The sequence below is a fragment of the Mus caroli genome, chromosome 9, assembly GCF_900094665.2.
Source record: "Mus caroli chromosome 9, CAROLI_EIJ_v1.1, whole genome shotgun sequence".
NCBI lineage: Eukaryota > Metazoa > Chordata > Mammalia > Rodentia > Muridae > Mus > Mus caroli.
Genome location: NC_034578.1, coordinates 33110940 through 33137003, shown reverse-complemented (window position 1 = coordinate 33137003; position 26064 = coordinate 33110940). Strand labels below are relative to the sequence as shown.

General features: G+C 47.3%; 1 protein-coding gene across 6 annotated transcripts in view; it reads left to right on the top strand.

Moving 5' to 3' along the window:
- Pknox2 (PBX/knotted 1 homeobox 2) overlaps positions 1-26064 on the top strand; it is a 259037-nt gene that overhangs the window by 164256 nt on the left and 68717 nt on the right. For all 6 annotated transcript variants that reach the window (XM_021173027.2, XM_029481800.1, XM_029481797.1 and 3 more), the window contains one exon: positions 17076-17184. In XM_021173027.2, coding sequence (XP_021028686.1) covers positions 17098-17184 — 87 coding nt within the window. In that variant the 5' untranslated portion in view covers positions 17076-17097. The remainder of the gene's footprint in view (positions 1-17075; positions 17185-26064) is intronic.

Below are 26064 nucleotides of genomic sequence, written 5' to 3'. Positions count from 1 at the left end.
GGTCCATACAGGCCAGCCTATGCTCTGTGCCCTGTGCCATCTTAGAATTGCTAGCCTCCGGGGAGATGGTTTGCCTGACTTAAAATTCCTGCGTGGCTGTGTCTTTTGGGAGAATGGGGGTTTCCACCTAGAAGATGGAAAATACGAACCCAACCTCTAACCCTGAATTCCCAGACACACCGACTCACCACTGAATTGTCTCTCCAAGTGAGCGGCAGTATGGTGTGTCCTGAAGACTAAACACAGTTGACACTATTGCTTGGATGGGTGCGATTGGCAAGGACAATTTTTGTAGCTAATGCTGGAAGTGTGGCAATCAGAGAAGCTGCCAGCTGTCTCACTTAAATTCTTAGCTCTCGCTCTCTTTTTTTAAAATCGTTTTGCTTACATAATCCACCCCCTTTTTATTCTCTAATTCTCTCCTTGCAAAGCTGGCAGCAGAGGGGAAGGGCTGGGGTGGAGGGGTAGCAATTACACATCAGTTTGGGGAGCATTTACATTTTGCAATTACAATTTAAAAATAAGTCTCGTTAATGATCTCCACGTGTAAACGACAAACCTTAACTGACATACATATTCTCCTGGGCCTGCCTGCCTGCCTGCCTGCCTGCCTCTCTGCCTGCCTCTCTGCCCCGAAAGCTCAATGCAGGCAGAAGTTCCCAGGGAGACACAGAAGGGGCTGTGAAGGCTACCTCGGGTCTCATGGACCCTTAGGGCCATTAATGTGTGCTTGAGGTTGATTGGAGGACAAAGGCAAGGCTCAGGATGTGCAAAGCAAGGACTTGTTCAGAGACTTGTTGTTGATCTCTATGTCCTTAAGAGGTACCGTAGATGCTCCAACCTTGGAAAAAGAGGACCCCAAACTCCAGGTGCCTTCCAGGTGGGAATTTTCTGAGTCCTGTGGGGTAAACCCATGAGTTCTAGTTCATTCCAGATGGTTGCACTATACAGAGAAGCTGGTTTCTTACTCAGGCTCAAGAACAGAACTGTATACATTGTTTCCCTGAGAACAGAACTATATACATTGTTTCCTCAATGAGGAAAGACTTGTTGGCATGCTTTGATTGGAGCCCTGCAGAAAATCACTTTTTAAACTGACCCAGCAAAGTCTCAGTTCCTACTGGCTATTTGTTGGCTACAGGCCTTAGACAAGTTCTAGTACTTAGGCCTTTTATCATCATCGGCCTTTCTTCCCTGATCCCTCCTCTCCTCCCTTCCTTCCTCTTTTTCTTTCTTTTGTTCTTTTAAGAGAGGGTTTTAGTATGTAGCTTAGGCTAGCCTTCAACTCACTGTCTCCTTCCCCATCCTCCTGAATGCTGGGGCTACAGATACAGACCCAGCCTATCAGTATCTATGCAACTGGAACAGAAACCAGTGGGCTCTCGTGGCTGTGACCTCACACATTTCTGGTGTATTGGACATATTAAGAAACAATTATCCTTTGACCAGCACCCTCTCTAGCAGCTCCAATGTACCTTCTGTTTACCCGAATCTGCTTCTCTCAAGCTATCATGGATTTTCTAAGCAAGTGGGATCTGGTCTCATTTCTCCAGGCTTCTTTAAAGTCTAGCCAGCTGCCTTCTAGGTGGTCCTAAATGCTTCTCCTCTTCTGAAGGCTCTTTAAGAGCACAGCATCAGCTGGGCGTGGTGGTGCATGCCTTTAATCCCAGCACTTGGGAGGCAGAGGCAGGCCAAAAACCAACCAAACAAAAAGAGCACAGCATCAAGCTTCTGGTCTAGGCTTTTTCTTTTGGTCGGTGCTGTGCCTCACTATGGGCAGTTCTCTTTCCAGGATACTTCTTCAACTGGTGGCCCTTCCTTAGCATCATGTCACTCTGGTCCCCACCTAAGTCTATTGTCTATGAAAGAAGATAGTAAACCAGATGCCCTCTAAGAAGACTTTCCTCAGCTCTCCTCCACCAAATCTCTGTGTAGAAGTTATTCAACTCTTAGGCAGCTTCACTTAGGCTGGTCAGAAGTATAGAACTAACATGTATAGTCAAGAGTTCACAGTTTTTGTCAGTCAAGGTAGCACATACCTGCAATCCCAGCATTAGGGAGATCATAGGAGGGGGATCACCAGCTTGAAGCCAGTCAGGACTACATAGTGAGACCCTATCTCAAAACAACAACAGCAATAGTAATCCTATATTTAATCGTATTTATTTTTAGTATATAGTGTTATATAATATATAATACATACTATGTAAAATCTATACATACTATATAAATTTAAATCTTAACAGTGTAAAACATATAAAATAATACATAGTATTATATATGGTGCAATTATACATAATCCCACATGATACTGTATATGCTATTTATTATGTAACACATACTATATTATATGTATTACACCATATAGCATGTAATTTTACCCATCCATCCAGATTAGTATATGTATTAAAATTCTAAGTTCAAACCTCTTTTCTCTTTCAGCTTTTTTTGTTTGTTTGTTTTCTTTTTCACTTTTGGGAATTTGAGGCAGCTTATCACTCACTGTAGATCCTAACTGGCTTGGAACTCACTATTGTGGATCACAGTGGTCTTGAACTCACAGGAATTTTCCTGCCTCTGTCTCCTAAATGTTATGACTACAGGCTGTCATACTCCATAATGCTTGATCTTTCTCTTTCATCTTGATGGCATTTCTTCACCAATTTCTAATTTTGCATTGAATAGCCATGAAAACTACATATCCTGTATTATAGTATGATTCTACATTCTGTTATTATACATAAAATATAATGCTTTTAGATTGTTTTCAGTTTATTTATTTTATATTTTATATATATGGTTGTTTGTTTTGCATGTATGTATGTGTATCACATGTGTGCCTGGTGCTCCCCAGAACACTGGATACTCTGGAAATGGAGTTATAGATGGTTGTGAGCTGTCACATATATACTGGGAACTGAGTCCAGGTCCTTTACAAGAGCAACAAATGCTCTTAGCCACTGACCAAGCCATCTCTCCAGCACCAAGATATAATGCTTTAAATAGTATGTATAATAATGTTTATTATATTTATTATATATTTATTTATAATATACATATATTATAATAAATGATATTATAGGATACATATACACACACACATATATATAGTAAATGTATATATATAGTAAATGTATGTGTGTGTATATATATATATATTTACTTAAGCATGGTAGAGCTCAAGGCCAACCTGGGATACATAATGAGACCCTGTTTAAAAAATGAAAATATAACTACTTTAACAGTATAAAATATAGCACTATATAGACATGTTATATAGTATTTCACACAGTGTGTATATAGTATAACAATAGTATATTACCTACTTTCTATTGCATTTTGTTGCATAAATGTAGTTATCTCTAGATTCTGACTAGAGGTCAATTAAAAGACTGAACTACAGACAGGAACATGAAGTCCTCTGAGAGGCTCCACCCAGAACTGACTCAGACAGATGCACACAGCCCAACAGTGGATGAAGCCTGGGGACTCTTATGGAAGAACAGGAGGAAGAATTATGGGCCCTGAAGGGGATAGGAACTCCACAGGAAGACCAACAAAGCCAACTAACCTAGACCCTTGAGGATCTCAGAGTCTGAACCACCAACCAAAGAGCACACACAGGCTGGACCTAGACTTCCCTGCACATATGTAGCAGATGTGTTGCTTGGTTTTCATGTAGGTCCCAAACAACCAGAACAGGGACTACCCCAAAAACTGGTGCCTATATGTAGGATATGTTCTTCTAGCTGGGCTGCCTTGTTTGGCCTCAGTGGGAGAGGAAGCGCCTAGCCTCACAAAGATGTGAAGCGCCAGGTTGGAGGGCATACCCGGGGGGGGGGGGGCACCTGCTCAGATGAAAAGAGGGTTGAGAGATGGGGGAAGGATTGCGGGAGGGGGTAAGCAGGAGGGGAGGGCAGTGAGCAGGATGTAAAGCAAATAAGTAAAAAAATAAAATTAAGTTAAAATGTCTGAACTATATTGGAAGGCATGAACCCAGTGTGCACATGGAAATGTCACTCAGTCATATAATCTGGTTGTGTGCTTTGATGCAGGAGAGACAGATCCCCAGGGTCAGGAACACAGTGGTGTAGTACCCCATTCCTGTCCCTCTGGATTTCCCTTCGGTAGAGTCATGGCTCCTTCTACAACATTTCCTTATGTGGTCACAGTATTCAGAACTGTTGGTTTTGCTGGCATATCACCTCTAGATATGTGTTTGTTTGTTTCGTTGGTTTTAATGTTGTTGAATGGGAAATAAGGTGAGTTCTCACACAGCCAGCACTGACTCCATCAAATCCTTGGTTGACAGTTTGACTCAGAATCTTCCTCTCTCGGGTCTTGTTTTGTTTTGCCATGCTGAGACTCAGACAGGGCTTTTCATACTGAGCAGATGTTCTGCCCCGAGGAGCACCCTCAGTTCTGCCTTTGGGTCTTTGTGATGTTGCCCCACCATCTTATTTCCTGCTTTGTGGATATCCTTGGAAACTTTAGGCTCCTTTCATTTTCTCTTTGGGCTTCAGAACGGGTGTAGTTGGGGACCTGAAGCCTGCTTTGCCTTCTTTCTCTTCCCCAGCCCTTATGGACTCTTGACTCTGACGTCACCTCAGCTCAGGGAAAATTTTCATTTTGTTATGTCTTTAGTCACTACCCTCAGCAGTCTCTGTCTTCTCCTAATGGCACGTCAGTTGCTCACACAGTGCATGGAACCTACTGGTTGGTTACTGAGTCTGCTAACTGGGTTTGAGCTCTAAAGAAGACCCTCTAGCCAACTTGCTGCTTCATCTGAAAAAATTCCTGTTTGTTCAGAGGAGTCAGAGCTCCTGGTTGTTCATGACCTAGCTCTCTTGGTATCCTGACAGTTAGCCCTAGGACCTTGGATCCCCGCTGCTCCTGGGCTAGGGGAGAGGCAGTGAGTTTCTGGTCAGTGAAGGGAAAGCTGGGGTACAAATCAGGACAGCTGTGGCAGCCATCCCCCAGCTGTGGATCACTGTTACGAGCCTTCCATCTCCCCAGCATCCCAGTCTTTCTGAAATGGCTCCCTTACCTCTTTACCTCTCTCTGCCCATCCTGCCTACCTGACACCGCCCCCCCCCCATATTTTTAGCCCATGCACATGCATACATTTCCTGTTAGAGAAACAATCCTGGTGGTTCAAATTTCCCTTGTACGAATCCCAGGACAAGGACTTAGCAGGTGGGTCTTCTGAGTGCCCCAGAGCAGACGCTGATCTCATATCACAAAGAGGCCTGCAGAGAGCAGCGATCCATCCCAGCTTTAACAGGTTGGTGCACTAGAGGGATGTCATCTTGGATGGGAATCCCACTTCCCAGTCCTTTCCGCCCTGATGACCTGCCTCATCAGCTCGGTTCTCCGGCCTGTCTAAGTCATCCTGCTCTGGACAAAGTGAGTCAAGATGCTTGCTTCTTTTACCTTTGGCAGCCTGACCCTGGGAGATGCTCAGATCCCAGGAGATTGATGTCTGTTGTAAGTTGGAGCCTCCTAATTGGTCCTTGAGGACCAGTGGACAAAATTATCTTCACTCTTTTTTCTACCCACCGGTCCTTGCCCTGGCATGACAAGGGAAGCTTATCTTCTAGGAGGAAGAAGTGGGGAGGGAGAGGCACAGTTTTTAAGTTGCTGAAGGCAGGGCTCTTTCTTTTCCATCAACATTATAATGATAGGAAATAAGTCGTCATTGCAAAGACTCTGTGAGTTATATTTCTCAGACAAGTTGCTAGTGTTCAAAGCGTCTGCTGCCAATATGAAACACGTCTCCAGGTCTGAATGCAGCTGGAGGGGCTGAAGCATGACTAAAGGTTTCCCTGGTAGAAGCCAGAGGACTACAGACCCCTTTCTAAGGCTGGGGTGAAAAGGAAGGGGGCTGGCAGGAGGAAACCAGGAGCCAGTGGGAGGCAAAACATAGTCCTGGTGCTCTGTCCTTGTGTCTAGCAGCTGCCTGCCTTGGAGGCTATGAGTAATAATGCACTTTTGCTGACCCATGACAATGTCTTCGTCAACTGCCCTCGGCTGATGAGGAGCTTCCTGCCTCGGCTGATGAGGAGAAAGTGCAGAAGAAAGGCACACTGGAAGGGGCTTCTGTTTAAAACAAAACAAAATTAACAAAACCAACTAGAACTTAGGTATGACCCAAAGTGTCACTCCCTAATGATGAAGTGCCATGGCTTAAAACACAAACTATTGCTGAACTTTGGAAAGAAAGAGACAAGAGTCTCTTAGCCTTTCGATTGTTTTTGAATAGGGACCCTGCTTAGTAATTGTGGATGGTCCTAGAAAGCCATGCATTCGTGGGATGGCCAAGAAGGCCATGTGAAGACAGAGATCAGGTTAACAGCAGGATTCCCCTTCCCCTACTCCACCTAAGCCCCAACGAGGCACTTGGGTCCAGACTGACCAGGAGGCACTGATAGAACCTGGGTCAGTGTGAGTCAGAGCTCTGGTCTCCCATGGTGGCATATATGATCAGGAACAAGCTTGGGGCTTGTGTCTGCAGTGTGTGTTTTCAGAGCTCCTGCCAGACAAGGAAATACAGTATCAGGTTCCCAACTCTCCAAAGCCTCTGAGGTGCAGTCTTCAACCAGACACTCATTATCTCGTGTTCATTCTTTGATTTCATTCTTTCCCTCCCTAATTGAGCACACAGTCCAGTGAATCTGTGAAGGAGACTCCAGATCTGCTGCGTTCAGCACGCTAAATGGTTTCCATCTTTGTCTCAGTTTTATCATGTTACGAGGCCCCCCTATTCTTATCTCTGGTATCAGCATTTTCCTTTTTCATCTCCCTCTCATTCATTTTTTCTATAAAATAACAAGAGCAAAATGCAATCAAATATTTGCATACATTTGGACTAGCTCTGCTTGCTACCAGGATAATAGTGCCAACAGGAAGGAGCCATGGAAGAAGCAGCCCCACTGTGGGAGATGATGAAGCCCCACTGTGGGAAGGTATGGGAGGTATGTGCATTAGCTGTCACTAAAGCCCACATGTCACACACAGAAGACACTAGCATTCTCCTCATGTGAGTTTTAGAACTCTGGACCACATGAAAATCAAGGAACAGTCTCTGTACAGGGCTAAGTCCAAGATGGCGTCTTGTTTCCATAACCACCTTGCCTTCTCTGTGCTGGGCTCCTTCCCAGTTTCTGGGGTCACTTTCTTCCCCAGATGTTTATGCTTTTACCCTGAAACATTCGTACTCCTCACTCAGACTGTGTGAAATATTTTAAAAATGATTCCAACTTGTCTAAGTCTCAGTTTTCTTATCCACAAATTGGAACAACGTAACTCTACAAGGCAGAGAAAAAGCAAGGGTATCCATATGTGCTTAGTAATACACTCAGTGTGAGCTAAGGGCACACTAAATGCCAATTTTTATTTGTTCCATATTACTGTCTCGCCATCATCAAAATTAATGAGGAGGAAAGAAACTAACAAACTCCTTCTCTCTGAGGTCTAAGTGGCATCTGGACCTAAAAGGTCCTAGATTTGCACTTTAACAGAAAGCCAGAGTAATGGATGTGTAGCCATGAAGGGAATGTTCACCAGGAAAAGAGGCCTGTGAACTTGTTGCACACACTTTTAATCCCACAAAAACAACAGCTAGAAAATGGAAGATGTAGCTATGACTTTATGCAGGGAGCAAAGAGGTCACTGGGCAGGAAAGGGCATGTGGCAGAGATGGGAATTTTTCATGACTTAGAAGTGTATGGAACAGCCTGTCCTGCAGTGGTAATTCATGTCTACCTTTGCAAGGCTCCATGAGGCTGGTCTTGGGTGGAAGGTAACAGAAGGCTTCATGGTCAGTTGGACAGGATTTTGGCAAGAGTTTGATGAAGGAAAAATGACATGCTTGTGAAATACAGAACACCATCCCATCCTAACTGACAAGGAACATAGCAAAGGGGGCAAAGGGTGCATCTTAGGTCAGAGACGAGGACATGTGTGCCAGCTGAGGTATGACTCTGGGGCCCAGTATGGTCTCACTTTCCCTCACACCATATCTGCCACCCTCCGCCCTTTGTGGCCTGCTTCTTGGGCTATCAGGAACACAGAGCTAAGGCACGTGCCCCCATTCTAACAGCAGTGAGGACCAAGGTGGTTTCCACCTGAAACGAAGAAGGATGCCCACTGTTGAGACCAACGACTGGCTGTTTCATCAGTTTGTTTTATTTTTCCTGGAAATGAACCTTAAAAACTTGGGACCACGAATCAACCTGCTCCAAACAGGTGTCAACCAGCCAGAGAACATAGTTTGGTATTTCTGAGAGAGGAAAAGTCCTGGCAGGTCCTCTGTAGAGACCCTGGCTCCACGGGTATCTGAGACTGTCCCAGCTAAGAGCCTGAAGAGACTTCCCAGGCCCCTGCTCTGTGCTCTGGCCCCTCCCTGCTTGCCCTGTTCCTCAAGCCCATGCTCCACCCACCCTAAGCCCTCAGACTAGGGAAGAGGCAGACAGGGCATCAGGGAGGCAGCCACCTGGCTTCTATCATCCTGGATCCCCAGTGTCTGGGCTGTTTGTCTCTGTTGAGTTGTGAGCCTCCGGGGCCAGGCCTGTGTTGTTTTCTCAGCTCTGCTCCCCAGGCTGCTGTCAGCTCTCCACATATAATAATAAACCTGGGAATCGAGTCTGCCAAGGGGGACTTTGCATCCCTGGGTTCATCTTTAGACTTGTTTCTCTTCGTGTGTGCAGACAAGAGAGAACACGTGGTGATATCCCAGGAGGCCAGGTTGGAGCTCTCTGATGCCCTGGCAATCCGAGGGCTCTCCTCTTCTCTGTTGGTAATCATTGGAATTGCAAAGGGAGAGACACAAGATTGAACCAAAGGCCTTAAGCCCTCTCCTTTCCCCATTTCTCTCTATCCCCATGATGTAGACTTAAAGGAGGCTGTCCTGAAAGAGGAAGGAAGGTAACTAGATATGGTGGGGCATGGCTGTGGTCCCAGCGGTTGGAGAGCTGAGGCAGGAGGATCTCAGGTTAGAAGCCATTCTTCGGAAGAGGGACTGAGGTCAGTGATCAGACACTGAAACTCTCAGTTGACCCCAGTGAGCTTTAGCCTCAGCCTGTTTTAAAACAAAAGGGAAAGAGAGTTCAGAATTCTATCTGAATTGTGAGGGTTGGGTGAGAGGGTTGGGCAGGCAATTGGGGCCCTTGCTGCACGGCAGCTACTAGGCGTCCCCGCTTCCATTTCTGGGCACAACAGAAGGGTGTTGGGGAAGGGGACATTTTCTTTAAGTTGAACACTGTTGGCAAAGGCAAGAAAGACCCAGCTTCAGTGAGTGTGAAGTTTAAGAGGCTAATGATACCCCATTAGGGCAGAGTGGCACTTCCTTTTCAGCAGCCTACCCCATCAGAAGTCCCGGAGCCACCCTCTGCTTCCCAGCGTGGGGAAGACCAAACCCTTCTGGGAAAGGCTTGAGAGCGCCATGCTCCCTCTTACAGTCAACGCCCCCTGCCCCCCCCCCCCCCCGCCCCCCCCCCGCCCCTCTCCAGTTTTGGGCTGCTGTTTTATTTTGTTTAAAGGAACCAGAGGGAGAAAAATTGCCAAGTTGTAAAGTGTTTAAAGAAGAGATGAGAATCTTCATCAAAATGCTAAAAGCTGGAGGGGGAGAGTAATGTGCAAGCTCTTGCCTGCTATTTATGGGATTGATTCTCAGATCAAGAAGAGGCAAGCAGTTGGATGAAAGGAATTATTGTTAAGCTCCTCGGTAGGAAGATCTAATGGACAATTGCTGCTATCAGGGGGAATTAAATTGCTGTTTCAGTTTGTAAAATATATCAGCGGCTTTTTGAAGCCAGTGAAGGTGTGACAGCGAGGCAGGGAGGTGGCAGTTATGGGCCCCACCATTCTGCTGAGCTGGTATCGAGTGGGAACAGATGAGGAACAGGATTCTGGGCCTTGGACTGTGTTCTTGTGCCAAACTGGGGAATGGCTGCAGCGGAGGAATAGTTGAGGGGAGGTGGTAGCCAGTGAACTCTGGGCCCTGATAAGTGGGGACCTCTGTGAATTAGGACCATATGTCTCCTGGTGACAGAGCAAGACAGTGGGTTCTTCTGTGGGAAACCTGGTCAAACTGGTCCTCAATCTCTAGGCTGAATCACAAATGACTGTGGGGAAAACACTTTTGGTCACTTTCATGGTGAAGTATTGTTATTCTGTATAAAGGGCAAACAGCAGGGTGGGTTTTGGGGTGGAGAGAGCTGACGTGTGGAGGGTCTTGGGAGTAGGATGGCTCCTTGGAGTGAGAAGACAAAAGGAGGTCTGTATTCCTCAATTTCTCCATGAGGCACTTAGGACCGATGGAGATGAAGGCAAAGAGATTGTCACATCTCTTAAGTAATCTGCTGCGTCTCCACTCTGTTCCCCAGAGACCAGCATCATGATGCTAGGGCATGACCTGGCGCCACCTTCTGTGTAGGAAACAGGAAACCCTAGAAAGGTAGCTAAGGAACACTAGCACAGAGTTATTGGTGGCTAGCGGGCTTGGTGGCCTTGCTATTGTCACCACTTCCTGTTCTGGTCAGTAGATACTCATGGAGTGTCCCAGCAGGAGCTAGAGGGTCAAAGGAGAAGTGGGCCTTCTGGCTGTGTCATTCTGCAAAAACTTAGGTTCTGGGCCAGTTACAGCGTGTCCTGGGACCCACTGAGTGACTGTAAGTGTATAGTAAGAGTAACTGTAGAGAGTGCCATCCTTGGGGCAGAGAGAAATTAAGGGCTCGGACCTGAGAGCAAGCGCATCTTAGTTCCTGTCCACACATCTCCCTTTCAGTGACATGACCCCAGGTTCCATACCTACCCTCCAAGACCCACTCTGAGTTTGATCTGACCAAATGAAGGACTGATCCTTGCCTTCAACAGCCTGGAATCAGGGGACTAGGAAGTGGCATCTGCTAGTCTCTGGCCTTCATGTCTCTGGACTTCACAGGGCCTGAGGCTTTCTCTCTGGCCTTCATGTCTCTGGACTTCACAGGGCCTGAGGCTTTCTCTCAGCTCAGCAGTGCTCTCCAGAGTCATCTCGTACAGTGGATCCTCCAGTGTTTGATGAGCTGTGAGTTAGGTCAGGGTCCTTCAGCCCTCACCTTAAAGACCCTTCATGTCTCCCTCCTTTGAAAACAGTTCAATCAGAAGGACTGACTTGGATGTAAAGTCTCTGCTCACATTTTAGAACTTTGTAGCCCATTGGTGCATCTCATTTCCCTCCATCCTCCTCTCCTCCCCTCTTCTGCCCTCCTCCTTTTTCCTCCTCCTTTCTCTCCCCTCTCCCCTCCTCCATCCTCCTTCACCCACCTCTGGCCTCAGACTTGTCCCTATCCTGTTCTCTGTGCTAAGTCCAGGCATCCATCCCAGGGACCACAGAATTCCTGTAGAAACTCAGCTTTTAGCTTATGGTTTCTAGCACTTACTGAGTTTTACAGGGTGTGTGTGTGTGTGTGTGCGCGCGCGCTCGCGCATCCACACGCCTGCGTTTCTTTAGATAAATCCACAGAGTCACATGAAATCAGTGACAGGTTGACACCGTTATTTCAAGATTCATCGCTCGGAGTTGCCAGCAGAGGAGACCTAGCCAATTCTTTCCCACCAACAACACTTTTTTTCCAGGCATAATTTATAGCACTGGGGTGAATTTGTTTCCAAAAGATGAATATCACACTATCAGCAACAGCTGCCTCTCATTTTTATTTGTTTTTAAATTTGACTCAAAGTCCAATTCTCTATACACATCAGAAACTGTAAATCCTGAGGCGACTGATTACTTGATTTAGTAAACAGGTTATATTATATAATGCAATTAAAGAGGGGTCCCACAACGCCACCTACAGGTGGCTTCTTGGAAGGGGAGCTGAATTGGCATCATTTGTCACAGGGGACAAGCCTAGTAGCTGAAGGAAAAGAAGGGGGGTCGTGGAGGGCTGAGTCAGGTTGAGGCAGCTGCCCCTGAAGGAGAAGCTAAAGCCAGCCAGGTTACTAATGCAGTCAGTCACCCTCTCCTGCTGTGTTCACAGTGTTATTTCAGCCTCCTACAAATCTGTCTAGACGTCAGAACCGCTGGCTGGTCGGGGCAGCTGTTCGGATAGGAGAGGCTTTGGAGATGCAGGTGGAGGAATAACCTAGGAGTCTGTGGAATAGGATGATGGAGGATTCCTGACTTGCTAGCTCAAGGATGCTCTCCCTCTCCTACTCCCACCCCACTGCCACTTGCTAGTGATCTGGGGGAGGAAGAGAAACTGGGAACTGACTGACCCTTGGAACGAAGCTACAATACAATTATTATTGGCATTCAATTCAATAAACATATGTGGAGAGCTAATTCTGCGCAACGATTTTGCAGATGTTGGAAGCTTCTTTTATTTCACAGTCCAAACGTGGAAGTGACTTGCACAAGAGAGTCTACAGGCTGTGGAACTCAGACTTTTGGACCCCAAGCACAGGCTAGATCCTGGGATTTTGTAAATCTTATTCAACTGGTTTTGCAGATGGGGAATTGAGGCCCAGTCATGGAGTGAGACTTCTATAGATTCCATTGGCACCAAAGCAAGGAAACCCTTAGGGGTGGGGGCCTCTCTTAACGGAGGTAGGCTGAACACCCCCACACTCCAGGGATACATTAGGCTTTGAAACTTCCTGTGTTTTTCTACTTAGAAAAAAAAATAGGCAATATCACAGAAAACCAGTTTCTGAATGGGAGAGGGCTCTCAGTTCTCAGAGCTAGAAAAAGATACCGAACCAACTGGATGTGATGTACAAGACGCAGCTCTTACACCAGAGGCTGAGGCAGAAACATAGTGAGTCTGAGGCTAGCCTGAGCTATTGAAGAAGACCCTTGTTTCAAAAGTAAAATATAAAATAAAATGAATAAAACAAGACCAGAGGGAGTGAAGGAGAGAATGTCACAGATGAAGAAAACAGAACTCTCAGGATTGAAGAGGGCGGGAAGCCCCTCACCCCCCCCCCTTCTTTATGCCATCCACCTGCCCAGTCTCCAGTCTGGAGTGAAGGAGCATGACAGGAAGGGGTCAGAGCAAATTTGAACTTTCCTTCCTTCTTCTACCTCAGCGCCGGATACAAGGATACAATTTAGTCCCAGTTAGGGTCAGGGGCCAGGAACAAATGCTGTCAGGCCAGCTGGCCAGACAGTTCCCAATTAGACTTTGTTTCTCATCCTTAAGGCCTTGAGCCCCCAACCCCTACACCCCTGCCCAATTACTGCCCGGCAGCATTAACCCCTTGGTGCCCCAGGCCGTTAATGGAATGTTAATTGGTCTAATGGGTTTCATGTCAACAAGTCCTAATGAGCTCCTTCTAACGAGCTTGGCAATTTTTTCCCTAAGCCTATGTTTGTCAACACAGTGGAGTTTGTGCTCCAGTCTGAGGGCATCATGGCACTGCCTCTGGGGAGCTAGAGCTAAGAAAGCACGGAGAGGGGTTACCCCTTAGTTGTACATTCTTGTTTCTCAGAGTGAAGAGTCGTTTGTACCCACCTTTGGGACCCCAGTCTCCCATTACCTCATTTGGCTCCTGAGTCTGCAAAATGGCACTTTGGAACAGTTCAGTGACAGTATCAGTGATACAAATTACTTCCTCCTGGATATCTTGTGGAGTTGAGTACTGCATAGGGTCCCCCCACCCCCACCCCTCCCCACCATGTCTTGTAAGAAAGGTCTCAGCATTAAAGGGAAAATTCTTAAGCTGAGTCCAGACCAAGCAATTCTCCAGCGTAAATGTTCCTCAGAGCTCTCTGATTATGGCATTGGCTGTGGTCCCTTGAATGCCCTGGTGTGACATCTAATGACAGAAATGAGAGGGTCTCTGGACAGGGCCAGTGACCCCACAGAGCCTCTGAAGAAAGCTCTGGAGTCCCAAAGCTCTGAACTGGGTCCTCTTTCTGCTACCAAAGAAAGCGTATAGGGCAGGTTTCCCTAAAGATCCAAGACCCCCCAGCTATTGCTAAAGGGCTCCCCTACATCCAGACCCTACATCTGACAGGATGACAAAAATCCCTACATTCCTCTCAAGGATGGTGCTTATGCCCCTTCAGGGTGAAGCAAGATGGGGTGCATGCGGAGATAGAGGGATTAAGGACACAGCGGACTCCCCGGATGAGCACGGAGGTCTTTGGCAGCTGAGCTCCTGGGTCAAATTTCCAAAAGCGGCTGTACTTGTCTGAGCTGAGAAAGTAACTTAAGCCTTTTTTTTAATGGCTTCCAGTTCTCTTTCGAGAAAAAAAATCCGTAGAGGGCAAGAGCAGTGGCCTAGGAACTTTTATGGTGACTCCAGAAAAAGGGAGGAGCCAGAGCCAGCTAGTGTCCTTGCTGTACAGCCTGGCAGGCTCAGAACTGAAAACTGCTTTCGTTCGCCTCGTGGATAGTTGATTCTAGGATCAGAACACTCTCAGCTATCCTCCTTTGCTCTGTAACATACATTATCAAGTGACACCATCTCTAAACAGCCCTTGCCTTCGTTAAGGGAGCCTTAAGGAAAGAGTGGAGATTTTTCTGTTTAGTCATAGTTTTTCTGTTTGAGCTTTCTTTGCCTTACCTTCACTGTGAGTTTCTCACTTACGGAATGAAGTTACCAAAAGACCCAAACCCAGTATTAAATAGTTGCCCCAATCGGCTGAGGAAAAAAAAAAACAAAACAAAAAAACAAACCTTCCTGGATATTGCTCTAGCAGTGTCTCTGCCCTGTGCTCCCTCTTCTGGATATTTCTGGTACTGCAACCCTGCAGCCTTTTCAGTCACTGAAAAAGATTGGTGCTTTGGGGCACTCCTCGCTCCCAGGCTCTCTTTCTCCCAGGCTCACCCCGCGCTCCAGAACCAAGGCCCAGTCAAAGTTACTTTGTCTTCCAGAGTTCTTAACATCTCTCAAGATCTCTATTTCCTTATTCTTCCGGGTTTTAAAAGAGAGAACTCATACTCGTTTTAGTATCGTCTTTGGGGAATGTGTGTGTGTGTATCTGTGTGAGTGTGTGTGTGTGTGTGTGTGTACAGGGTCTTACTATGTAGACCCTAGAGGCCTAGAAATGCACTATACCTGCTTCCCCCAGTGCTAGGAGTATGTGTGCACCCACCACCACCACCACCTAGCTCTCTTCAGAAGTCTTCATTTTGAAGGTCTTTCTAGTATCTCAAGAAATTTTCCTCTGGGCAAGGGATGTGTAGGTCACTGGTGGAGTACATGTTTAGAACAGCACAAAGTCCTAGAATCCATCTCTACCGTGGAGGAAGAGGAGGAAGAAGAGGAAGAGGAGGAGGAGGATATAATCTGCCTCCTTTTTTTCCTTCTGGGATTCTTTCTAGTCTCCTCTTGCTTACTATGACTTGGGCAACAATCCACACAAATCCGGTCAATGAAGACAAACCTTGATAGTCTTCCTGACAGAGGAGAGAGACTCCCACACTCTGCTCTCTCCCTAGGCTCCTGTGCTAAGGATAGCCTGGGTCTCAGTGTCCATCATTGAGATGGACACAAGGCAAGCCCAGTGGTCAGTCTGCTGAGGCAGGTCAGAATGAGAAAAGGACAAGCCTTGTAGCCAAGATGCTTGGCCAGCACTGTCCTCACCGGTCCCCACTTTACTTTCTTCCTTCCTTCCTTACTATCACCTCCCTCCACCAACCATACCTCCAACCCTGGAGAGAAGATCTGGCCTCATTCACCCATCCTGCCTCACTCCTTAGCACAGTTCCCTGCACAGAGTTGATCTGTGATAAGCATCTGCTGAATGAAGCATGAAACTCCACTGCTTTGCTTGTGTGCTTGAGGTCAAAGCACGCCTGGTACTTTGGAGACTCAGGTCAGGTCAGGGTAGCTCTTTCTTTCCCTCCCTGAAAAGAATAACAACAAAACAAAACAAACAAACAACAACAACATAACAACAAAACACACACACTCCTGAGACCAATATATATTTTTGAATGGCACCTCTATGACCCCTTTAGGTTGCTAGGGGAGACCTGATAGAGGCCCCAGGTACCTTCAGGGAGAGACAGGGAAATCTGAACACTGGCTCCCAAAGATTTCTAGCTCACCAGCCCCCTCTGCCCAGGAGAGAGTTTCCCCCTCTCTGTGTCCTTCAGGCTTTCCTTCCCCATGCTGGGCAGTGCTATATCAGCATCTAGCCTGTGAGTGGCTGGCTCTAAATATTTCAGGGCATCCACTGCAACTCAGCATCTCCCTGGGCATTCAGTTTCCCTGGGTGGCATTGCCAGGATGTCTCTGTTTACAAACCCTGGTCTAGTTCAAGGAGAAATTTTGAGGCCCCAAGGGGCAGTTCATTTACTGGTGATGAGGTGAAGTGGAATCCAGTGAAGAAGACCTGTAAAGACACACACACACACACACACACACACACACACACACTTCCTCATGGCCTGTCTCCTATGTAAGAAGCAGGCCATCCATTTGGTAATTCTGTCTCTACATGCTGGCAACTCTATATTGAACCCAAACTAAAGAAAGTCCTCGTGTCTGCACTCTTCTGTTTTTTTTCCCTTCCCCAAAACTTCCCCGCAGACCACCTCTGGACTAGTCTTTAAGAAGGCTGATGGCCCGTGTCCTTTGCTACCACTAGGGGGTGTAATGAGTACACTTGGGAGGGTTAGCCAGGTGCTTGGAGACCCTGAGCCTTGATGTTGGAAACGGATAGGCTTACTGCCTAGGGGAATGCTGATGGGTTTGAATGCCTGTGAAGAGTGGAGCAAGGAGCACCCTTGTCAAAGGCAGAGAGATAAGCAAGCCTGCCTTGGTCAACCTACCCACTGCCTCCCCGTCGTTACCAACCAGGGCCGAGTTGATGCTGAGCCAAGCATCACTGCAGGGGTACAGATTGTTTTACATGTAATTTGAATATTATTTCTTTTGAGTCAAAATAGCACAGCAAACTTCTTTCCACCTGGCCTCTTCCCATACCTCTGACTTGTTCCCCTGAAGAATCTGCATCCAGTCCCTGCATTTCCCATAACTCCGGGTGTTCCAGGTTGGGGAAAAATGTATAGCTGATTAGTCCCCTGGGCTGCCTGGATTCTGTACTAACTGTGCGGGCCCTTTTCTTCTGCCCACAGATCCTCCATGTGAATCAATCCCATGATGCAACATGCCTCCCCAGCCCCAGCTTTGACAATGATGGCCACGCAGAATGTCCCTCCCCCACCCTACCAGGACAGCCCCCAGGTGAGTGCGCCAGGGAAGAGTGGGGAGGTACGGCAGCCTTGGAAAACCCGTGTGGGTGTGGAACTGGGATATTCCCAGGCCACAGTCTTGACCCAGCTTTAGCCTGCCTGTCAGCCTCGGGGAGGCTTCTCGAGAGTCTGGTCTGGTGCATACAGATCCTTGAAGAGTTGGACTTGACAAAAGACCCGGCTCAGACACTGACTGGATTAATTCTGTTACCAGGACCATAGCCTGGAGTTGTGATCATCGACCTGTCTGCCACCCTCGCCCTGTAGACACTGGAAAATACTAAGTGCCCTTAGTACTGCTGGGGGCAAGATTGACAGTGACGATCTGGGGACACAATGCGCACAGGCTATTTGGGAGATCCCTGCTGTCCTTAGTACCACATCTCCCTTCCCCTGACCTCTTGAGCACTCTGACCAGTGCCCTGCTATCTGCCTGTTAAAGAATCTCTTAAGGCTCTGCTGGGCTTCTGCCTAGGAAGAGAAGGATTCTTGGTCCATGACTTCAATCCCCCTGCCCTGGTTCTTATCTTCCAGCCTCAGTCCCATGCTCTCCTGAGAGTCCTTCTGTGGCAGTGGCCTTCGGTAGCAGTGTCTTCTTCCCAATACTTTAGTTCTCTCTGGTCCCCCCCCCCCGAAGCTTCTAGCTTGTGTGGACTGTGCTGCTGCAGTTCCTGAGACCCATCCCTTCTTATCTCTGCTTTGGGTGCCTCCCAGCAGCCCTGAGTCCCTGAAAGCCTGAGTTCTGGAGCTGTGCTTTCACAGGAGACGCCCCCTTTACTGGTGTTCGCCTTCCTTCTTTACCCTAGTCTGGCGAGTTCATCTCAGTTCGATAATTACCTATTGGGCACATGTCGTGTGAATCCCATCCACTAGAATGCTCACTCAGCATTTAACCCAGGGAAGAGCTACTGTGTGCCAATCCACCTTCTCTGCAGAAACCATCCTCTGACCTTCTCTATCCCTTGCACGCCAGCATTTCAAACATTGTCACCCTCACAGACCACATGGAAACTAGTATTGAGATTTGGGAACAGGGCTGGGGACTTTGTTCACGTTAGGTCCTATGGCCTGCTGATGCCACAGCTTACTGTGAGCCCAGAGCACCTGTACTGTGCACCAAGTCTCTCAACCTCTGGGAAGTTGCCAGGTGATGTAGCGGCCACTTTGCAAACCATCTTTGACTCTTCTCTCTCTCGCTCTGAAAGTACAAAACCTCTCATCATTCAGTGACCTGCCAGCACACCCCCTTGAGTCTCCAGGCTTGGGAGAATCTGCATGGGACCTTCACACTCCTTCTCTGGATCTCTTCAACCTTAAGAATTAGGATGAAGATGGAGGCTAAGGAAGAAGGGTTATGGTAGTGATAAAGTGGGGGAAAGAAGCAGGGAGAAGGGTTCCCAAGCAGAGGCCATGGAGGTTTCTAGTTCGTGGAAGAAAAGTCTTTGGGGTCAGATGGCCCAGGGGTCCCTTTCCCCATTCTTTATGGCTGGGGTATATATGCTTGGCTACTAGCATTCCACACAGCTGGTCCCCTGCCTCCCTCCCTCTCAGCTCTGAAGAGCTAACCCCAGCTCCTCAGGGGAAAACTCCGCTCTATTTCCCTTGTAATGTCATTATCCTAAAGAACCAGCTGCTCTCTGACACTGTCTTCGGGAAAGCCAGGCCTTATAATAGGACTGTGGGTCAGGCACACAGGGACTCGTCTTAAACGGGGGGCTCTCAGGAAACGAGACCCACTCTTTCATTACCCCTTCAGGTCTAATCTTGTGACTTTTGTTCCCTATGTGACAGAACTCCGCGTCACCTCCCCAGAAACCCAGTTTCTTTCACAGGCAAGGAATGGACAGTCTCTGATATGAAGTCCCCAAAATGAGAAAGGGGGCAAGAAGCAGAGCCTCTCCTCAGAGACCCGTGCAATCGTTTTAATAATGTTCTCGTTGTGCTAAGGGCTAGCAATACAGAGCATAATCTATTCAAATGCACAGGAGAATGTCACTTTGGAAAATTAGGAATCTGCATTAAAAAATTCCCAAGCCCCGGACCTTCTTTATAATAAATTAGAATTTTTTTTTCTAGGCAAGTTCTTAACTTGGCAATTTTCATTTTGAAGTTTGGGGAATAAAGTTATTAAAAATGACGGAGATTTTTTTTTCTTTTCCATTTTAGTAGAGAAGCATTAACGGTTATGGCCCCATGCTATTTGGGCATAAGCCAAAGTGGTATGATGGCTAAGTGGCTTCTAGCCCCTCTGGGCTGTTTGAGTTTGTCTGGGGGAAACTCTGTGACTTCTCATAAGGACGTCATTCTGCTTATTATATTCTGAAGACTGATTGTATATTTAGAAATGGGAAAAGCAACAACCCAGTAATACCCTTCATGTAGACTTACCTCCTTCTTCCTGTAGCTCTCCATTGAAGTCTGTTGGAGAAGCAGTGCCCTCTGCTGTCTAGTTACAATACCTCATACTCTGGTTTCTCTTCAGATCACTTAACAATTTTTTTTTCTTTTAAAAAACTCTAATACCTCAATTCCAGTATGCTGTGCCTGTGCCCTTGATCCCTCATTCTATGCATTGAAGAGATAGCGGTGGATTGCTTGAACTCAGAATTGTATAAGAAAATGTTGTATACACGGAGGCTGGATAGGAAGTACATGGATGAACCCTCAGTTCAATGCATCATGGTGATTTGCCTATCATTGTTTCTGTTCTTATGCAACTCTGGCCTGGTCATCATAGTCACTGGGGTTTTTACAGCTCCCACCTCCTTCTACCCCAGAACCCCTACTAACTCTAACTCCAAGTCATACCATTCATATATATATGTATATATATAAAACACATATAATATTGTACATTATATATTATGTATAATATTATATACATACATATATATAATTTCTAGACTTCTTGTAGGATCAACCACCCTGTGAGTCCTTCTAGTCCTATATCCTTACCTGTATTCTCTCTCCCACCTCAGACACACCTTGAAGCCCTCCTGTTCCTTGTCAGGCAGCATATGCATAGGCAGCATCTCCCACAATGCCAAGGTCTCCCAGCTCTACCAGCAACTCCAGGAAATGGGGATTTAGTAGTGAAGGCAACAACTTCTCTACCCTTTCCAAGCCCTTACCAAGGAAAGAGGAAGCAGCAAGTCCCATCCTACTCTTCCTCAAACTTAGACACACACCTACTGTTCCATAGATGGTCTTGGTTTATAAGAAAGACACATATTTAAATCATCTGGTCTACTGGGTTAGATAGTCAATGTTTAAAATTCTCTGTCTGTACATTTACAGCAGGCCCTGCTTGCTACATGAACATTCAACCAGAAAGCAGAGATCTTAATGGGTCCTTTCTCAGCCCTGGTGGATGTGGCACTGTGTAGGTAGGGTAGACGGGAATCGATGGATAGCCAGGTGGCCGGAACCTCCCACCGCTGAATGACAGAACAATACTTACCCTGAGAGGGACTTTGTCAGTTTACTAGGGACTGGCTTCCTGGTTCATCAGAGAGAGCATGATGGACAAAATGAGAACTCAGCTTTCAGGCTCATCTGTGGAAGCTCCCTTCAGAAGGAAGGAAGGCAAACATTTGCCCGAGGCCTTTAATGGAACCAGAGTTTTAATGGAAACAGAGGTCCACTGCTTTATCCCCCTGCAACTCTCGGAGTAAAGAGAAAGATGTCAGGGACCAAGGAAACTGCATTCATAGTTCCAGGGTCAAAATGAGGCCTTCCTCCGTTCTGCAACTGGGAAGGTAAGACAGCCAGAAATGGGGCTACAAAGCATTCTCTCGACCCACTTGCCCCTGCTTCCCCTCCCTGTCCTAGCCCAGATGCTCCAAGCAGAACTGGGGGTGCATCGGGCCTGGGGAAGCTGGCTGGGCTTTGATCAGTCATTAGGATCCCCATGCTGGTTTCATTAACAAGGCAGAAGGGGGTGGATGGGGCCCCTGGCTGTGAATGGCCTCCATCCAGGCCAGGCAGCTGTGCCGGGCAAGCAGGTTCAGATGTTGTCACAGTCCTTTACATTCCTCTCATCTCTTTAAGGCCGGGAGCCCCCTGCCTTGCAGGGTCCTCTGCTCAGCTGCCTGTGAAACACATTCACTTTGCAGCACAGAGTTAATTCATCTGCTTTGAAAGTTCCCCTAAGCCTTTTCTGTAGCTATGATTGACAGTTCCCTCTGCCCCTGGGGGCAACACCCCAGGGACCACATGGGAGACCCACCTTCCCTCGATTTGATTCATCAAAACATATTCTTCTCTTCCTTTTATTTTGTTGTGGGCCTTTCTTCCCTTTATATTCAGTGACCTTTCTCCCTGCCTGCTTGGGCCACCCATTTCTTTAGACCTGGATTCTTCATTGCATAGAGGGAAAAAGCAAACTCCGGGTCTAGCTGAGCCCTCTCTGTCCCTGCATATGAGATGGTGGACTGTCCCCAGGACTGGAAAAAAAAAAAGCTTGTGACGAAACATGCTCAGGGTCTGATTTAGGTTTTGCCTTTATTAGCTTCCTTCTTACCTCAGTTACCAGAAGCAAGAGATCTTACTGTCTATCTTCTTGTCTCCAAATAGGACAAGTGCCCTAAACAGCTACAAAAATAGTTAATGGCCCAAGGATACAAAGCCTAAAATAAATCAGGGAACAGGTGACCACGTGAGCAGCAGGGTTGAGAAGCACTTTACAGGCTGTGTCTTCTCTCGTGCCACCTTTGAAGAGACTCACTGTCCCTATGGCTTAGCATGAGGGGCTAGGTTAGTAAGACACCAGGACTCCTGTTGTTCTTGGAGTTGGTAGAGCAGGATCACGCCCCACAGCAGACATTCAGGCATCTTGGGTCTGACCCTGCTGCTATCTAACACACAAATTCAGGCGAGTGATTTCAGCAATGATCTCTTCCAGTCTCTTCATCTTTGTAACAAACGTTAAGTGCTTCCTGCGGGTCCTGCCAAGTGTGTGCTGTGTACTTGGGGTGCAGAATTAAAGTTCCTGTCCTTATGGAGCCTTTGTTTCTGCAGAGGCAAAGTGGAACTTCTTCCCTTTTTGCCTCAAAGCCTATGAACACTTTAGTATGAACCCAGGCGAGGTTTCTCAGCATCTGCTCAGCTATGCTCTGGCTTGATTCCTCACTGCATCTTCTGCACATCTCCATGGCCCAGGTGGGATTGAACTTTAATTACTTTTTTATTAGGAACACAATAGGCATATCAGATATGTTTTTCCAGCTAAGAACACACACACACTCTAGACCCATGCACACAATCAGACTCTGTTAGGCTCCCTAAAGGGTCTGTTGGAAATCACTGGCTGGCTTGGGACCATAACAGGAGTAAAGACTCCTTTGGAAATGAATGGGAAGTGAGAAGTGGTCACGTCCCCCAAAATTGAGAAGTGTGAGATAAGGTTCCTCTCCCTTGCCTGGTCTCTGTTACAGCTTCCTGTCAGCGATAACCAGGTATGCAGTTAAGGGGAGGCAGCATCTGGTAACACTCTTTGTAAACCACTGCCTATGAAACATGAATTAACTAATTAATTAATCAAGACCCCCATCCCCCATTGCACAGGACCCTAACTCTTGTGTGCACTTGTCTGGCTAGCTGGCCCAGGGATCCTGGAGGCGGGGACTCAGGCCTTCTGTTTCAGGAACCCCCCCCCCCCCCCCCCCCCCACTGCCAGGATTCTAATTCTATTGCTGCTTCCCCTCCCTAGGCAGATACCTTAAGGAGCACTCTGTAGCATCTTGTTTGTCCTGAGTCTCTCTCAATCTATCCATCATTCAGTCATTTAGCAACATATTAACGTTGGGAAACACATCCATCCATGCAGATGGCCCCACAGTGTCACAGATGTTAAGACTGGATAGAGACAAGGCACAGAGCAAGGTAGATTCCTGCGAGTGTGGGAAAAAAATTGATTCCTGGAAGAGTCAGGACTCTGCCATGAGAGAAGGGGAAGTACAGACGCTTCCTATAGAGGCAGCCATGGGAAGCTTCAGAGGTGTTCAGGCAGCCCAGAGCATCGGGGTGTGCAGAGTGAGAGTGAGAACATGGGGAGGCTGCTGGGGTTCAAGGAATAGGCTCAGGCTTTGAACACTCTGAGTCAGGCTTTGAGCACTCTGAGGACCATTATCCCTCTCAACACTGGCTATGCCCACTGCTGCTTCCCCACTCCACCCCCCAACCCCCGTTCAGCCCACAGCTGCATTTACCAAATGGCTTCATGCTCTGACCCCCTCCCAGGTCCTTGAACTGTCTTCTGGATGCTAGAAAAATGAACCCATGCTGGCTTTTTCCTGGCACTAGAGGGAGTGCCAGTTGCTGGCTGGAGCCTTTACAGCCAGCCCTTAGTGGGGCCAGACCTGCATAGAATCTGTTGGGTTCCTTTAGGAATGCTCTTCCTGAACTTCTCCTGCCAGGTCTCCTGCCAGGCTCAGAGGAGGGGGAAGAAGTCTATGCTAAGAAGGTACAGGTATGGGCTGATCAAGGCTTGTAGCAAGGAACCTAGAAGAGATAAATGGCTAAAGATCCACAAAAACTAATCCTGTGTGCAATGAGGGAACTCAGGAAGTACAACCTCGGGACCTCTCAGGATATGGCAGATGTAGGGCATCAATAGTGCTTAGCAGCCCAAGGCTTTAACTTAAGGGTAAAAGGCCTAGGTATGCACAAGGCCTAGGTCCCATCCCCAGAACTAAAAGTAATACCGTAAACTGCTGAGAAACAAAGCTCACCTAGCATCCTTTCTTTGCTTTTCACTTCCCTGTATGACCTCATAATCGAAACGGGGAGAGGTAGAATCCACTCTGTTCAATTAAGAGGACAGCTAGAGCTAAAGGGAACTAAGAGTCACCTGGCCAAGCGACAGTTCATGTTTGGTAGTGTCTGTTTCTGTCATCCTGTTCCTAAGCCCATATTTGCACCACTTCCCGGGAGTGGGTTCTTTCGACAGAGGTAAACCGATGTCACAGGACCCAAGGGCAGAGGAGAATGGAGGCAGCTAGCTAGTGGGGCGCAGGTTTTAAAGTGCATGGATTATATTAATAGCAACTGCCATGCTGAGGCCTATTAAATTCCAGCTGCTGTGCCATGCATGACCTCATTTCCCTCTTGCCACTTCTAACTGTAGGTATTAAAAACTATTCCCATTTTACAGACTAGCATCAGAAAGGTTGAAAAATTTGTCCAAGTCTCACAGACAGACAGATGTAAAGAAGATGCCTATCTGACTGAGATCTATCAGCTCCACATCTTGACAGGGTGCCCACTGCTCCAATCAGTATTTGCCCACAGATTGTAAACTTCCCTGTTATGACCCAAGGTATTGGGGTCAGCTAGAAAGGTACCATTGTATGGGAAGTCCTGACTGTTCCACATCAGTTCCTCCTGCATTCCGTAGAGTTTGGATCATCTCTGTTTCAGACAGAGGAGCTACAGCACTGGCCACTGCCCTCAAGCATCCTGCAGTCTGACAGGAGAGTAAGGCAAGCTGGCAGGGAGCTGGAAGCACGCTACCTGGCCATGCAAGCAGAGAGCAGGGGTCCTGCCCACACTGAGATGTCACTTGTCAGCACCATCAAGGGGCAGCTGCCCTCCCAGCAGAGAAGGGGGGCGGGTGGGGGGGACGGGACAGGAAACATCACTTTTTTCCTCAGATAAAGCAACTGAAGGGAGAGTTACATATGCAAAGTTTCCCAGCAGTCAGAGTCAAGGGTGAGATTCAAAACTACTTTTATGTGACTCAGAACATCTCACACCTCTGCTCTTCCTAATGCAGAGTGCCTTTCTAGCATGCTAGGAAGACTTTGTTGTGGTTCTCACTCAAGGCTACCTCCTTCCACCTCTGTGAGTATCAAAGCAGAATTCCCAGTGGATCCTGGCAGGAAATAGTGGTTGACTGCAATTTGGAGCTCAGGGCCCCTAGGCCAGCTTTTTTCCCTAGTTCAGGGTCTCCACAGGGCCTCTGTGTTCTCCAAAAGAATGAAAAATCAACAGAGCAGTAGGCCACTTTGGGCTAATAAGCCCTCCACAGCTCTTCACTTAGGTTCCATCTAAGTTAGAAGTGTTTTCAGCACAATCATTGTCAGGAAAACTGACTTGAGATTCACTGGGTTCCAGACACAGGTAACAAGCGTCTCTGGGAGTTCCTTCAGCTGCATGAATGTTGGTTTCCGTGTCTGTAAAGTGGACTGAAGAACTGCACAGGATGCAGCTTGAAAGCCTATTGCAACCTTGTATTATTCAGGTAGACTCTGACGGGCACTGACTGTTCCCCTGCTACACCTGAAGAAGGAAGGTGTTTAACGGGGAGGTGTCATAAAGTGCTAGTGTGGGCCATGAACGTGCCACTCTCTGGTCTTTCTTACAGCTATCCAGAAATTCTTCTACTCATTCCAGGAGAAGATTGTCAGAGTGGTTAGATCTCTTAGCTCCTCTAGATACTGTATATCTAGCCATGCATTTCATAGCCTCAACTCTTCCCATTGATAGAATGGCATATAGGGAACGTCACTTAAGAATTGGAACAAGGGAGCTAGTGAGATGTCTTAGAGGCTAAGACTACTTGTTGCTCTTCTGGAGGACCTAGGTTTGATTCCCAGCTCCCACACGGCAGGTCATAACTGTCTGTAGCTCCAATTCCAGAAGATCTGACGCCCTCTTCTGACCTCTGTGGACACCAGGCATGCGTGTGGTACACAAACATATATGTAGACAAAACATCCATACATATACCAAAAAGAAGAGGAGGAGCAAGAGAAGGAAGAGGAAGGAGTGGGGGAGGAAGGAAGGAAGGAAGGAAGGAAGGAAGGAAGGAAGGGAGGAAGGGAGGAAGGGAGGAAGGGAGGAAGGGAGGAAGGAAGGAAGGAAGGGAGGA